At 53.4% G+C, this 12,559-nt stretch overlaps 1 protein-coding gene across 3 annotated transcripts in view; it reads left to right on the top strand.

Moving 5' to 3' along the window:
* Positions 1–12,559, top strand: part of SPTBN2 (spectrin beta, non-erythrocytic 2) — a 42,137-nt gene that overhangs the window by 5,278 nt on the left and 24,300 nt on the right. For 2 of the 3 annotated variants that reach the window (XM_066252156.1, XM_066252155.1), the window contains exons 2-7: positions 2,886–3,064; positions 7,993–8,144; positions 8,597–8,770; positions 9,544–9,635; positions 9,791–9,871; positions 10,395–10,510. In XM_066252156.1, the coding sequence (XP_066108253.1) occupies positions 2,908–3,064; positions 7,993–8,144; positions 8,597–8,770; positions 9,544–9,635; positions 9,791–9,871; positions 10,395–10,510 (772 nt within the window). In that variant the 5' untranslated portion in view covers positions 2,886–2,907. Of the gene's footprint in view, positions 1–2,885; positions 3,065–5,079; positions 5,509–7,992; positions 8,145–8,596; positions 8,771–9,543; positions 9,636–9,790; positions 9,872–10,394; positions 10,511–12,559 lie in introns of those variants that run through there. The other variant, XM_066252154.1, reaches the window with a different exon arrangement.

Here is a 12,559-nt window from a genome sequence, read left to right as displayed (position 1 = left end):
ATTCAATTTTTGGAGAGGAGAGAGAGAGAGGGAGAGAGAGAGAGAGAGAAGGGGGAGGAGCAGGAAGCATCAACTCCTATATGTGCCTTGACTAGGCAAGCCCAGGGTTTCAAACTGGCGACCTCAGTGTTCCAGGTCGACGCTTATCCCATTGTGCCACCACAGGTCAGGCAGTGGCTAAATTTTTATTTGGGAAAATGGGAGGTTCCAACTTCGTGCTTTCCCCCCAAAGTGATAGGATTCCACATAGAACCTCTAAGAGCAGACCTCACTGGGAGGTCTGGACTGGCCCTGAGCCCCAGTAGGATAGATACCTTGGGAGGACCAAGCTGGATCACCACAAGGAAGCCAAAGCAGTCCATGTTTAGGTTTTGTCAGCTTACAGGGGCCCCAGGGACACAACAGTAATTTGGAGACAGGGTCAGACAGTCCCCTTCCTTAAGTTTCTACTCTTTGTGTAGTACAAAGATGTAGTGAAGCAGAGTATGGAAACCTCACAGGCCTTCAGGGGTAGGCAGGTAATAAAAATACATGGTGTGGCTAAGAAGGAGACAGAGGGAATGGTGGGGCCTGCAGAGGAATGGAAAGTGCAGGCCTACCTAGAGGAATCCAAAACCAGTTCTTTTTAAACAGTTTACCGACCACACTCTTGGGGGCTGGCGTTAGTAGGTTTGTGGTTCCTGGTAAAAAAGGAAAAGGGATCATGGAAACAGATGGCCGGGGAGCGGGCATGTATGTAGGAGCTTTTGTGGGGAGTTCTGTGCAGGGAGAATGTGAGCGCTGGAAATGTGCACCCAGAGCTGAGCGTGAGGATGGCTGCTGGGAAGGGAACGAGAAGAATGGAAACCAGACTGTCCTGGGGCTGGAGCCGCTTCCCTGTCCAGCGACTGGGAGTACAAGGTGACTCTAGCTCAGGTCACGCCTTGCCCACAGCACTCTTTGCTCAGGGTGACTCAACTTTGACCTGGAGTTTATTTTTATATAAATATTTACAGAGCAAATTCAAAGAATCTGTTAGGGAAAATGATGGATTTTAAATGAGAAAGGAGGCCTGGTGGAAATGAAGCTGTCTTTCCTGTTATAGGAAGGAAAGCCCAAAACTGGGAGCCTTAAAGGTTAACTCCTCTCACCTTGTCCGTGCTACTCCCACCCAGGGAAGTCCTTGTATGTGTTTTCTCTTTGGGAGGATGGGGAGGGGCAGCCAGTCCTGGCGTTCACATGGGTCAGGTTCAGCTTCATGGGACCAGTTAATGACAGAAGCCAAGTTCTGCCTTTGTGTGCCCATGAGAACACACCTCCCTGCCCAACCACGGCTCACCACTCACCCCTTCTTCCTCCCCCTAAAGCACACGAGAGGTTCTCTGTACCTTCTCTCCAGAACCGGAAACTGCCTAGGAAGTGGCACTAAAGATTAAAATATATCTTGGTATTTGAGAAGTACTAGGAAAATAAGAAATGCAGAATTTGGGACTCAGATAAAGTTACAGATCCGGCCCCCTCCATTCCCTCAGATGTCTGCTGAATGCTGAATTATGTGGGAACTTTGGACAGTAGAGATTTTTTTTTTAATCCCTAACAGCCAATCTGAAGCTCATTTGTTAGTTTTGATAAGGACAGTTGGCTTGCATAATGTCAAGTTATAATCGTGCTGGCCAGCATACGTGGTCCTGATTTTCCCCCAAGCAGGGCCCTGGAAGGGAGCAATGGGTGCTGATCTCTCCCAGGGAGTCCAGAAGGGTTCCAGGAAGTTCAAGGAACATGTAAATGTTGTGATTAAGAGCTTGCGCCCTGGCCCTGGCAGGTTGGCTTTGCGGTGGAGCGTCGGCCTGGCGTGCGGGGGACCCAGGTTCGATTCCTGGCCAGGGCACATAGGAGAGGCGCCCATTTGCTTCTCCACCCCCCCTTCCTCTCTGTCTCTCTCTTCCCCTCCTGCAGCCGGGGCTCCATTGGAGTGGAGATGGCCTGGGCGCTGAGGATGGCTCCTTGGCCTCTGCCCCAGGCGCTAGAGTGGCTCTGGTCGCGGCAGAGCGTCGCCCCTGGTGGGGTGCCAGGTGGATCCTGGTCGGGCGCATGCGGGAGTCTGTCTGACTGTCTCTCCCTGTTTCCAGCTTCAGAGGAATACAAAAAAAAAAAACAAAAAAAAAGAGCTTGCCCCCCAAAGTCAAAAAGATACTGGCTTCGAAACCCAGCTCTGCGACCTTGAACTGTGCCGGGGCATCTTCCCATCTATGAAAGGGGGGTGATAATGAACCCATGGGTTGTGATGAGATGAGGCATATATCACAGCTGACATTTGTCAAGCACTTAGTAAGTATTCCCTGTCACCCAAAAAAGAAAATTCAAAAGGGAGAGAACAGTGCCGTGTCCTCCTTTGAACTCTTGGGCACCATAACCATGCTAACCTAACAGCGCCCCAGTCTTCCTGGGGTAACCCAGATGCATCTCAGCTCGAGAACAGGATCTCAGTCTTTTCATCTCACATCGCCTGCGGGGTATAGGAGGCCATCTTGGACCTGGGAATAGAAGAACTTCGGTTGACATTCATTATTGCTCAGGGGGTCCCATACGCTGCTGTCCTGGACCACGTTGAAAGCCATTGCCACTTTCAGCCTGGCTCTGTACACAGCCCCTCTCTGACCTGAGGCTCTGGAGCCCTCTCTCCCTACTGCTTTGCTGTGAGACACCACTGCCTGCCGCCTTACTCTATGTGCGTCCTGTCCCTCTGCTTCCCCACAAGGCTCCCCCGCCCCCAGGGAGAAAAACCAACCACAATCTTTGACCATCAGGAGATCAAGCAGATCCAGGGTGGGAGGAGAGAAGGACATGGTGAGTGGTGGGCTCAGTGGCCCCAAGATGCTCCTCACCAGCTACATTCCCCCTTGCAGGAGCAGGAGGCCACCCACCACCATGAGCAGCACCTTGTCGCCCACAGACTTCGACAGTTTGGAGATTCAGGGCCAGTACAGTGACATCAACAATCGCTGGGACCTGCCTGACTCCGACTGGGACAATGACAGCAGCTCGGCCCGCCTGTTTGAGAGGTCTCGTATTAAGGCCCTGGCAGGTGAGATCAGGGGAGGCCCTGGGAGATGCTGAGGACACTGGATACAGAAGTTTGTCATGAGTCCTTCCGCTCCATGGGAAGACTATCTTTCTTTCTAAGCTGCTGCACTGAATAGAGGGGGAAATCCAGTTCCCCTCATCAAGCCCCTGGTCCCTAACTCCAGCCTCGAGAACAAACTTCATGCCACCCAGAACATTCCCCAGCTTCCTTTCCCCCAGCCTAGAGAAGCCATCCTGACCCTGGGACTGGACTCTGTTCCCCTCTGCACTCAGTTGACTTCTTGCTTATGTCCCTGAGTCATGTCCCTAATTCTTTTGCACTTAGTCTTGCTATTCATTCCACCCACCTCTCCTTTACCTTTCATCCCCTTGTGGCTTCATTGATTCCCACTGTCATCTCTCACACCTGTCCTCCCTGCCAGTCCATTATTCCTGCCCCTCCCTCCCCACCTGTTCCTTCCACCTGCCGCCTGTTCCATTATTCCATCTACCTGTTCCTGAAGCAGGTGCCCTCCACCCTTCCCTGGTTTCCCCGGGCTTGCTCTCTGCCCGGCCCCTGCCCTCCCCTACAGCCTGGGCTCTCCAAGCACAAATAAACCCGTTGGACGGGCCTCCCTGCTTTCCCGGGGAGGAGTTGTCATGGCAACAAGAGTGCAGCTGCCACCTGACACCACCAGCCGATGGCCTGGCCCACTTGGGGTTGAGTCACCCATGCACCCCAAGGCCACCTACCCCATCAGACTACCCCCTCCCCATCCCACCATGGTCTTTTCCAATGACCTGCTGGCCTCCCAACCCAGTGAAGTGGGAGAGGTCCCAACTATTCACTCTTGATTGGTAGTGCTCCCAGCGTGGGTGGGGTGGCCTCCTGGAAGAAGGGAGACACTGAAGGGGGTGGTTCCAAACCTGGCCACAGGTCTTAACAGAATCACCCAGGGACGTTTTTTACAAGTACGGGTTCCCAAGTCCCTTCCTGGACACTTGAATTAGAATCTTTAGACATATGCTCCAGAAATCAGGGTTTCTATGCTCTCCAGATACGTAATTCTGTACAGCTAGCCCAGCACCAGTTGGAGGACCCCCGTGTGGTGGCCATAGCTTCGGGGACCCCTTATTATTCGTTCCTGGGCTTCTCTGTCCTTCTGGTTGGGTCTTCAAGCTGGCTTGTCAAATACTCCTATCAGTGTTTCTATTGATGGCAGAAGGACAGAAGATAGAGGTTATGGAGAATGTCACCTCTTTGGGGAAAAGTTTCCCCGGTGCCCAGACTTTGGATGCATGTAGCCTCTAGTCCTGTCGTGATGCCTGTGTGTACAGCGTGTACATGACATGTGCTACCTAGGGCTGTCACAATGTCTGCGCACACCGTGCTGTCGATAAGTGTTGATCTCCACCACTACGCGGGGCTCTCTGAAGAGGCCTCTCTGTGTGGGACTCTTTGCCTGGCACTGTACCTCGCACTAGTAGGGGCCAAAGAGGTGCTGAATGAATGGAGACGGGAGAGAGGCTGTAGGGACAAGAGCTGAAGCCCAGAGAGAGGCAGGAAGGGAATCTGGTGGATTGCCCAGTAGTCGGTGTACTGGGCCCGGATGGCCTGGCTGGGGGCCTGGAGTGCCCAGCGTTAGGGAAGGGGCGGGGCTGGAGATGACGATGACCAACAAGTGGGAGGGATAAGGACAAGGATTTCAGTGATAAGGGGACGTAAGCAATTTCTCCTTTTCTGCTGTCTGAGCTGAGGTTCAAAACCCAGGTCCTGAAGGGGGGGACCTGCCAGAGTCACCCAGAGAGGGGCCATCCTTGTCACACCTGCAAACTTTCAGGACGCAGGACTTTGTTTGGGGGAACCCTCTCTTGGCTTTTCCGTGCTCTTAGGCAACTTGGGCCCTGATGGGCAGGTCTCTAAGAGGCTCGCACCTCCCTTCTCCGCCCTCACGCGGCGGGGCCCTGGCCCTGCCCCAGCCGCCTGGCCCCGCCTCCCACCCCTCCCCCGGCACTGTCCAACCTGTTTGTCTGGAGCTGCCTCTGTCTCCTCTCGCCACAGCCAGGTGTGCCCTGCTACTTGTCTGGGAGTTCAGGAGCCCAGACATCTCATAACTCCTTCTATCAACTCCTTGAATTTCTACCATCTTTGAACCACCAGCACTCACCACTGGGACCCCAGGCTCTTAGGATCCGAGGCTCCAGGGGAGGCAGAACCCGCTGCCCTGCCCCTGTGCAGGCAGAGTATGGACTGTGGGCCCCAGGCCGTGTAGGAGGCAGCAGGCACCATGAATGGGAATGGAGTGAGCAGGGTGCACGGGCACAGCCTGAACGGGGCTGGTGAGTTTTACTATGAGGCTGTGGAGGGGTCTCAGAACCCTGGGGGCCTCCTGCTCTCACCGGCTGCCTTCATCAACCCGGCTCAGTACGCCAGTGTGCTGGATGGACGCTTCAAACAGCTTCAAGGTGAGCTGCTTGGGCAGACGGGAGTTGAGAGAGGGGACCTGGGGGCGTGGGACAGGAGCCAGGGCAGAGAACACGGAGTGGGACGTTGGCTGTGTCTGAGCCATTGGTGTTGGGAGACGGTGTGCTGGGAGGGGGGGGGTAATTACAAGTGGCCAGAAAATACATGGATGCTGACAGCTAGGGGAGAGGCTGGGACCCACTCACTGGAAGGGACTGCGAGAGCGTGAGTGGGTGTGACCGCAGGGCCCCGCTGGGTGCGGTGCAGCCTGTGTGTCCCACAAATGCAATGACCATGGAGGCAGCGGGCGAGGCTGAGAAAAGCAGTGTCTGCGTCAGCAAAGAGGGAGGCCTTCAGCACAGCCTCACCGAGACATTCACTGTCAGTGGGTTTGAAGATGAAGGCCTGCTGGGATATTCGGGGAAGGAGAGAGCAGGAGTGAGCCAGAATGCCAAGGGACCCAGGCTCATTAGTGTTGCCCTGGGTTTCTGAGTGGGTGTGTAAATGTGTGTAAGGAGGCAGCGTGTGTGGGAACCGGGGAGTGTGTTAAAGGGAGTTGGTGCAGACGAGCTCGGGAATAAGTCTGAGCAGGCATGATTTCATCTGGCACCAGTATTTTGGTGTATTTCTGGAAGTCACGGTGTTTCGTGGTGGGGGTTGTCGGATGTTGTGGGCGCCTTATGAAGTTATACTTTGTCTCTGGTGCTTGGCTTTGCACATTTTCCTCCTAGCTGCCACTATTTCCACCTATTCAACCTGTGTGCCAAAATGGCCTCACCCCGGTGTACCTGGCATCGGGACATTCCCCCTGGATTCAGTAATGGCCCGTGGTCCAAGAAATCCCTACTCGGTCTGTGGACCGTGAAAGGCGACCCAAAGGCACCCTGGGTTCCACAGGCTGCAGAGCATTGGCCGTTCCGTGCAGTTCTTAGCCCAGATACAGAGGTTGGAGGTGGGAAAGACAGGACTAGACATGGGTGTGCCGCTGTTTTATGGGTGAGGTGCATAGGAATGTGAGATTAAGGGATGAGTCTTTTTGGTTTCTGAGATGCTGGTGCTGAGAGGGAAACAAGGGACTCTTCAGGTCCTGGCCACTTGGAGGGAATCCTTGCACTGGGCTCCCCTGGAGAGCACTGGCAGAAATCTTCGTGACCGAAGCAGGGTCCAGTGGCCTGAGCTGTTCCCTCACTTTGTCATTGATGGCATTTTTAATTTTTCTTCTTCTGTGAAACCTAAGAGCGTCCCCCCAGCAAGTAGCCCTCCCTGGGGACCAGGCAACAGGACATTTCTTTACATTTTTTTAGATGATTGCCACCTACTCAGCCTGGCTACCTCCCCCTGTCCCCCCCCTCACCCCCCCCACCCCAGCCAGACTCCCATCCCCCCATGTTTCTTAGGCTCACTCATTTCCTGCTCTCAACTTTAAGACCTTATTTTTCTTCTTAGCGCTGGAATGTTGGTGTTCTGGGGCTGCATCTGTCATGGCCCATTGAATGACCCCGCCCCAGAAAAGTCCGTCTTTTCTTTAAATTATCCCAGGAGAGCAAGCTGGCTCAGGCGGCCTGCCGTCTCTATAATGTCACATCCTTCTAATGGCCACTTGGAAGAGCCGCTGCTGTAATTTTAAGTCCACACCCTCCCATTTGTTCACCACAAACCAGAGAGCAGCCATACCGCCTGCCGGGCCCCAGAAGCTGTCCTTGGGCTGTGCGATCACACCTGTGGAAGAGAAATGCATCGAGGCACCGTTTCGTGCCAGGCATCTTACACACTTGTCCCGTTTAATCAGCACAGTGACCCGCGGAAGTAGAAAGTATTATGCCCATTGTACAGATGGGCTGTCCCGTGCAGTTCTTAGCCCAGATATAGAGGTTGGAGGTGGGAAAGACAGGACTAGACATGGGTGTGCCGCTCTGGAAAGTGAGGCTCTGGTAGGTGAAGTGACAGCTTCACCACTGTTACATGGCAGCACCCTGATCCCAGACCCCAGCCCTTCTCTGTGTCCCACTGCTTCTCATTTCTTTCATCCTTTCTCCTCAAAGCCTGCTTCTTGTTCTCATTTTTTTCTCTTTACGTATGAGCTTATTCCAGTATTTTTTCTGTCGATTTGAGGGCAAGGGATGGAGAGAGAGAGAGAACTAGAGAAGCATCAATTCGTTGTTCCACTTAGCTGTTCCATTTAGTCGTGTACTCATTGGCTGCTCCTCATATGTGCCCTGAGTGGGGATCAAACCCACGACCTTGGTGCACAGGGATAATGCTTTATCCACTGAGCTACCTGGCCAGGACCTCATTCCAATTTCTTTATTTCCCTGCTTTTTAAGCTATTTTTTCTCTCGGCGATATTCCTTCCTCTCCCCCACCCCCAGACCTCACTTCTAGCCACTCAGGCACCCCCCCACACACACACACACACAATCCCACCAATTGGTGATTAGAAGCAATTATACTTGGAGGACAGAAATGACCCCATGTTGCCACCACAGATGAGCGAGAAGCCGTGCAGAAGAAAACCTTCACCAAGTGGGTGAACTCGCACCTGGCCCGGGTGACATGCCGGGTGGGAGACCTGTACAGCGACCTCCGGGACGGGCGTAACCTCCTGAGACTCCTCGAGGTGCTCTCAGGAGAAATACTGGTGAGCTGTGGTCACGAGGGAGGGGGGAGCCTGAGAAACAGTGGTCCAGGGGACAGGCCACAGGGACCCCCCCCCCTTAGAAGAGTGACACCTCGGAGCAGAACGCAGTGGTTGTCCCCGGCTCAGAGGATGGTTTTGTCTCGAGAAGCTTTGCTGCAGGGATTAAACAGGAGCATTGCTTCACGGAGACATGAACAGTGGCCCTATTGAAAACATTGCTTTTCCCACCCACTCTGGGCAATTAATTCCCTTGGGAATCTTAATCTGGCCCAAGCCTCATCTGCAGCCTCAGCTTTGGCTCTGTGGACGTGGGCCCAGCCCTGGGGTAGTGCCTGTGTTCCTGAGGGAGGTCATGGGCAAGGTGTGCAAAGCAAAGCCTCGGGAAGGTAGGAGGGAAGGAAAAGGAGGAGGCCCATGGTCCCATGCCTTTGTGTCCCCCTGTTCTTCGACAGCCAAAGCCCACGAAGGGTCGCATGCGGATCCACTGCCTGGAGAATGTGGACAAGGCCCTGCAGTTCCTGAAGGAGCAGAAGGTGCACTTGGAGAATATGGGCTCCCATGACATTGTGGATGGAAACCACCGTCTGACCCTCGGGCTGGTCTGGACCATCATCCTTCGGTTCCAGGTACCTGGCACAGTGTCATCCGGTCCGCGCTCAGCACCTCAGTGCTGCCCTGTGAGCGGTCACGGCCCGTCCATGGTGTGATCAGTACACGATAGAGGGTATAGACCCTTGTATCGCAATCAGGGGACTCTCCTCATAATTCAGAGTAGAGACCAGTGTGTCAAGGTCCCTATGGCCTGGTCTATGTCCTAGTCACAGGCAATAGGTCCACATGTTGGTCCAAAAGGGACTGAAAGTTTCACACACTCATTCTTCACCACTGAGAGTTTTACAACCACATTTGGAGTCTGATCACTGGCCCATTTCTCTGCCTCAAACTCTGCTTGCCTCCCTCAAAAGAACAGAACCCCTTGCACTCTGAGCATTGCCAGTCCCATGTCTTAATGCCACCACAACTCTTCTGGTCTCCCTGGACATAACTTCCTCTGCTTCTTCCAGCCCTAAGCAGAGCTCCGTCCATGTCACCTCTGCAGCCCAGCTCTCAGAAAACGTTCCCTTGCCCGCCTGCCGCTCCCCCACCCCTGGAGGAGCCTGCAGCTTTCGCTCCAAGGCATTTCCACTGTTCTGAGGCCCTACCCCACCCTGCAGCCTCAGGTCCCTTTGACCTGATGTGGTGTGGTCACTAGCACAGGAGGAAAGGTCCCCAGGCTCTGTCCCTGCTCCCCCGTCACAGGCTTCCGAGGAGGTGTTTCTTGCCATGTATCTCTGAGCATCTCCAGTAACTCCAGGAGTCCCTGTTCGGGGAGTCAAGGTGTGCCTTCCTTCCCTCTTAGATTCAGGACATCAGCGTGGAAACGGAGGACAACAAGGAGAAGAAGTCTGCCAAGGACGCCCTGCTGCTGTGGTGCCAGATGAAGACCGCCGGGTGAGGCTGCCCAGGGCGCCCAGGGCGGGGTGGGGGGGTGGGTAGTGGACGCACTGAGGCTGTGTGGTAAGGGAGGGCTGGAATCCGGGACCCGCCCTCAAGCCAAGGACCAGGGCGTGGGCTGACTCACTGCCTTTCCCCCCCTCTGTTGGTAGATATCCCAACGTCAATGTGCACAACTTCACCACCAGCTGGAGAGATGGGCTGGCCTTCAATGCCATTGTCCATAAACACCGGTGAGAAGCCGGAGTGAGCGGGCCGCCGAGCAGCTGGGGAGGGTCGCTGACCCCAGGGCATGCACGCACGCAGGGGGCGACACATGGGCTCCACAGCCAATCCCGAGGAATGAACATTGGGAGAAGAGCCAGGATGTGCAGGGCGCAGTGTTATAAAGAGGGCCTGTGATGGGAAGCGAGGGGTGTGGGGGCAATGGGTGTGGGTCTGAGGTGCATGGTTCTGGACACCGTGGACTTGGTGGCTCAGGACACAGAAAGGAGCGGCTTTCTTTTCCCTCCTTAGGATATTAGGTGTTTTGGGGTGGTTTTTTTTTTAGATTTTTATTTATTCATTTTTGGAGAGAGGGGAGAGAGAGAAGGGGGGAGGAGCAGGAAGCATCAACTCCCATATGTGCCTTGACTGGGCAAGCCCAGGGTTTTGAACCGGCGACCTCAGCATTAACAGGTCAATGTTTTATCCACTGCGCCACCCAGGTCAGGCATATTAGGTGGTTTTGATATTTCTGTGTTCCCTCCGTCCCAGGCCAGACCTGCTGGATTTTGAGTCCCTGAAGAAGTGTAACGCACACTACAATCTCCAGAATGCGTTCAATCTGGCCGAGAAGGAGCTGGGGCTGACGAAGCTGCTGGATCCTGAAGGTGGGCAGAGCCGTGCAGACACGCGGCTGCCGGATAGAGACAGATGGGGTTTCTTTGGGAAGTGACAAATGTGTTCCGGAATTAGATAGCGGTGATGGCTACACAACCTTGTGAATATACTAAAAACACCCACCGAAGAGTGTGCTTTAGAAAGGTGAAGTTTTATGGTGTAAAAATGATATCTCAATTAAAAAACAACAACAACAAAACTTAAAAGCTGTAGGAAGAAAGGGAGCCCTGTAGCAGAAAGAGCTGTGGGACGAAGTTCTGCCCCAGCCCCACCGCGGAGCAGCTCTGTGACCTGGATCCCATCACGTGGCCTCTCTGTGACTCAGTTCAGATTGAGAAGATTGGTCTCCGTGGTCTCTAAGGGCCATTGTTCCAAAATGTTCGGGGTTCTAAGTTAAAGCTACATGACTTGGAGGACTCTCCAGAGCACTGCTGAGGCCGCGGTCAGTGGGCCCCGTTGATTGGCCCCTGTGCTTCTGATCTTGACGCTGATGAGACTGGCAATGGCCACTGGGCTCTTATTTTGTACCTGGCACTGCACTTCACATGCTTTAATTAAGTTAATCCTCCTAACACGCCCTTTGACATCTGCATCGTTATTATCTTCAGATAATAGAAGCTGGTGTGATAAGGTGCTAGGAAATTGAAAAACTGTTAGTATAAGTAAATGCTATTTCTTTGTATTTTGTATGCTTCCTGTAACCTCTACTTAGAAAATTTTTGTTTCTGTGTAATACCCAATGAGTCGGGAAGCAAAGGAGGGAATAGCTGTCCACATATGGCGTCTCAGGGAAGCAAGAATCTTAGTGCCCTGCCAATCCCCATAGAACACTCCCTTGTTGCCGGTCCTAAAGCCCAGAACAAAAGAATACTGGGCCAGTCCAGGACCTTTGGGAAGTTAACAAATGGGTCTCTAACCCATACACCTTGCTCAGCCTCAGTCACTTTACAACACCAGGGGCCTGTCAAGGTTAAGTGACTTTTCCCAAGGTCGTACAGCTGGTGGAGCACAGATTCAAATTCAGGTATCAGGGCTCTAGAGTCTGTTTCCTCAGCCACCTTTCTGGAGAGCAGAGAGCAAGCAATCCTGGTGCATCCAGAAGAGGGGAGGAGAGGAGGGCCCAGCAACTTCCCTGCTGGAAACACTCCCTTTTAAGGTCACCAGGAAGATTTGGGTCTTGGTTATTTTCTGCCTGTTTTCCATCGCCTGTCCGTAGTCCTATGTCCTATGCCCTCTTAGTCCAGAATGGCAAACATCAGATAACTAGCAATGGAAGTTGGCCAAATACAAGGTTCTTTGTAGACTATTTGAAAAGCACAGCTAGGATAAAGAATATTCAAGCAAAGGTAAGCATCCTGTGACTTTCTGAGACCATTCCCATGGCTCCTGCATGCCTGCAGCTTTTCAGAGGTAGTCAGGAGGGCTTCTGGTCCCACAGTCTTCCCTTTAGGAAGATTACAGTCTGGCCTAATTAAGACAACCCCGGGATTTCAAGTCATAGTCAGCTTTGGTCCTTGTGGTGGGAGCTGATTTGACTTGAAGCACACCTTCTGAGGCCCATGGCTGAACTTTGGGATTGAGGTCAGAAAGAGCCTTGACCGTGCCCCAAGATGGCCACGAGAACTGGACTCTGAACCCTGCTGCCGGGGCTAATTGGGACCTTCCTAGAACATCCCGGATGCAGGAGGCTTTGTTCATACCTTCTGTCTTGCTGCCTCGAATCTCCTGACTTCCTACACATCCTTCCAGCCCGGAAGACACGATCCATCCCCAAGTGGGAAAACTGTTTCTTTCCTTGTCTTCCTCCAAACAGCTAAATTTGGTCTCCATTGGGAACGCTGTTGAAAGCCTCCTTGGGCTTCTGGGTTTTGTACTCTGCTTGTTTCTAGGAGGGGGAAAAAAATGTTAGCTCTTCTTGCCCTTTTAGTCCATATGGTTTGTCGTTTTGCTCTGAAGGGAGCTGGAATGATGTCAGCCTCGGAGGGCTAGCACGGCCCCGGGTATAGGGTAAGAGATTCGAGTTGTGGGTGTACTTCTGG

This window comes from Saccopteryx bilineata, chromosome 1 (assembly GCF_036850765.1).
Source record: "Saccopteryx bilineata isolate mSacBil1 chromosome 1, mSacBil1_pri_phased_curated, whole genome shotgun sequence".
NCBI classification, from domain to species: Eukaryota; Metazoa; Chordata; class Mammalia; order Chiroptera; family Emballonuridae; genus Saccopteryx; species Saccopteryx bilineata.
Note: the sequence above shows the minus strand (reverse complement) of the source record. Positions and strands in the feature narration are given on the sequence as shown.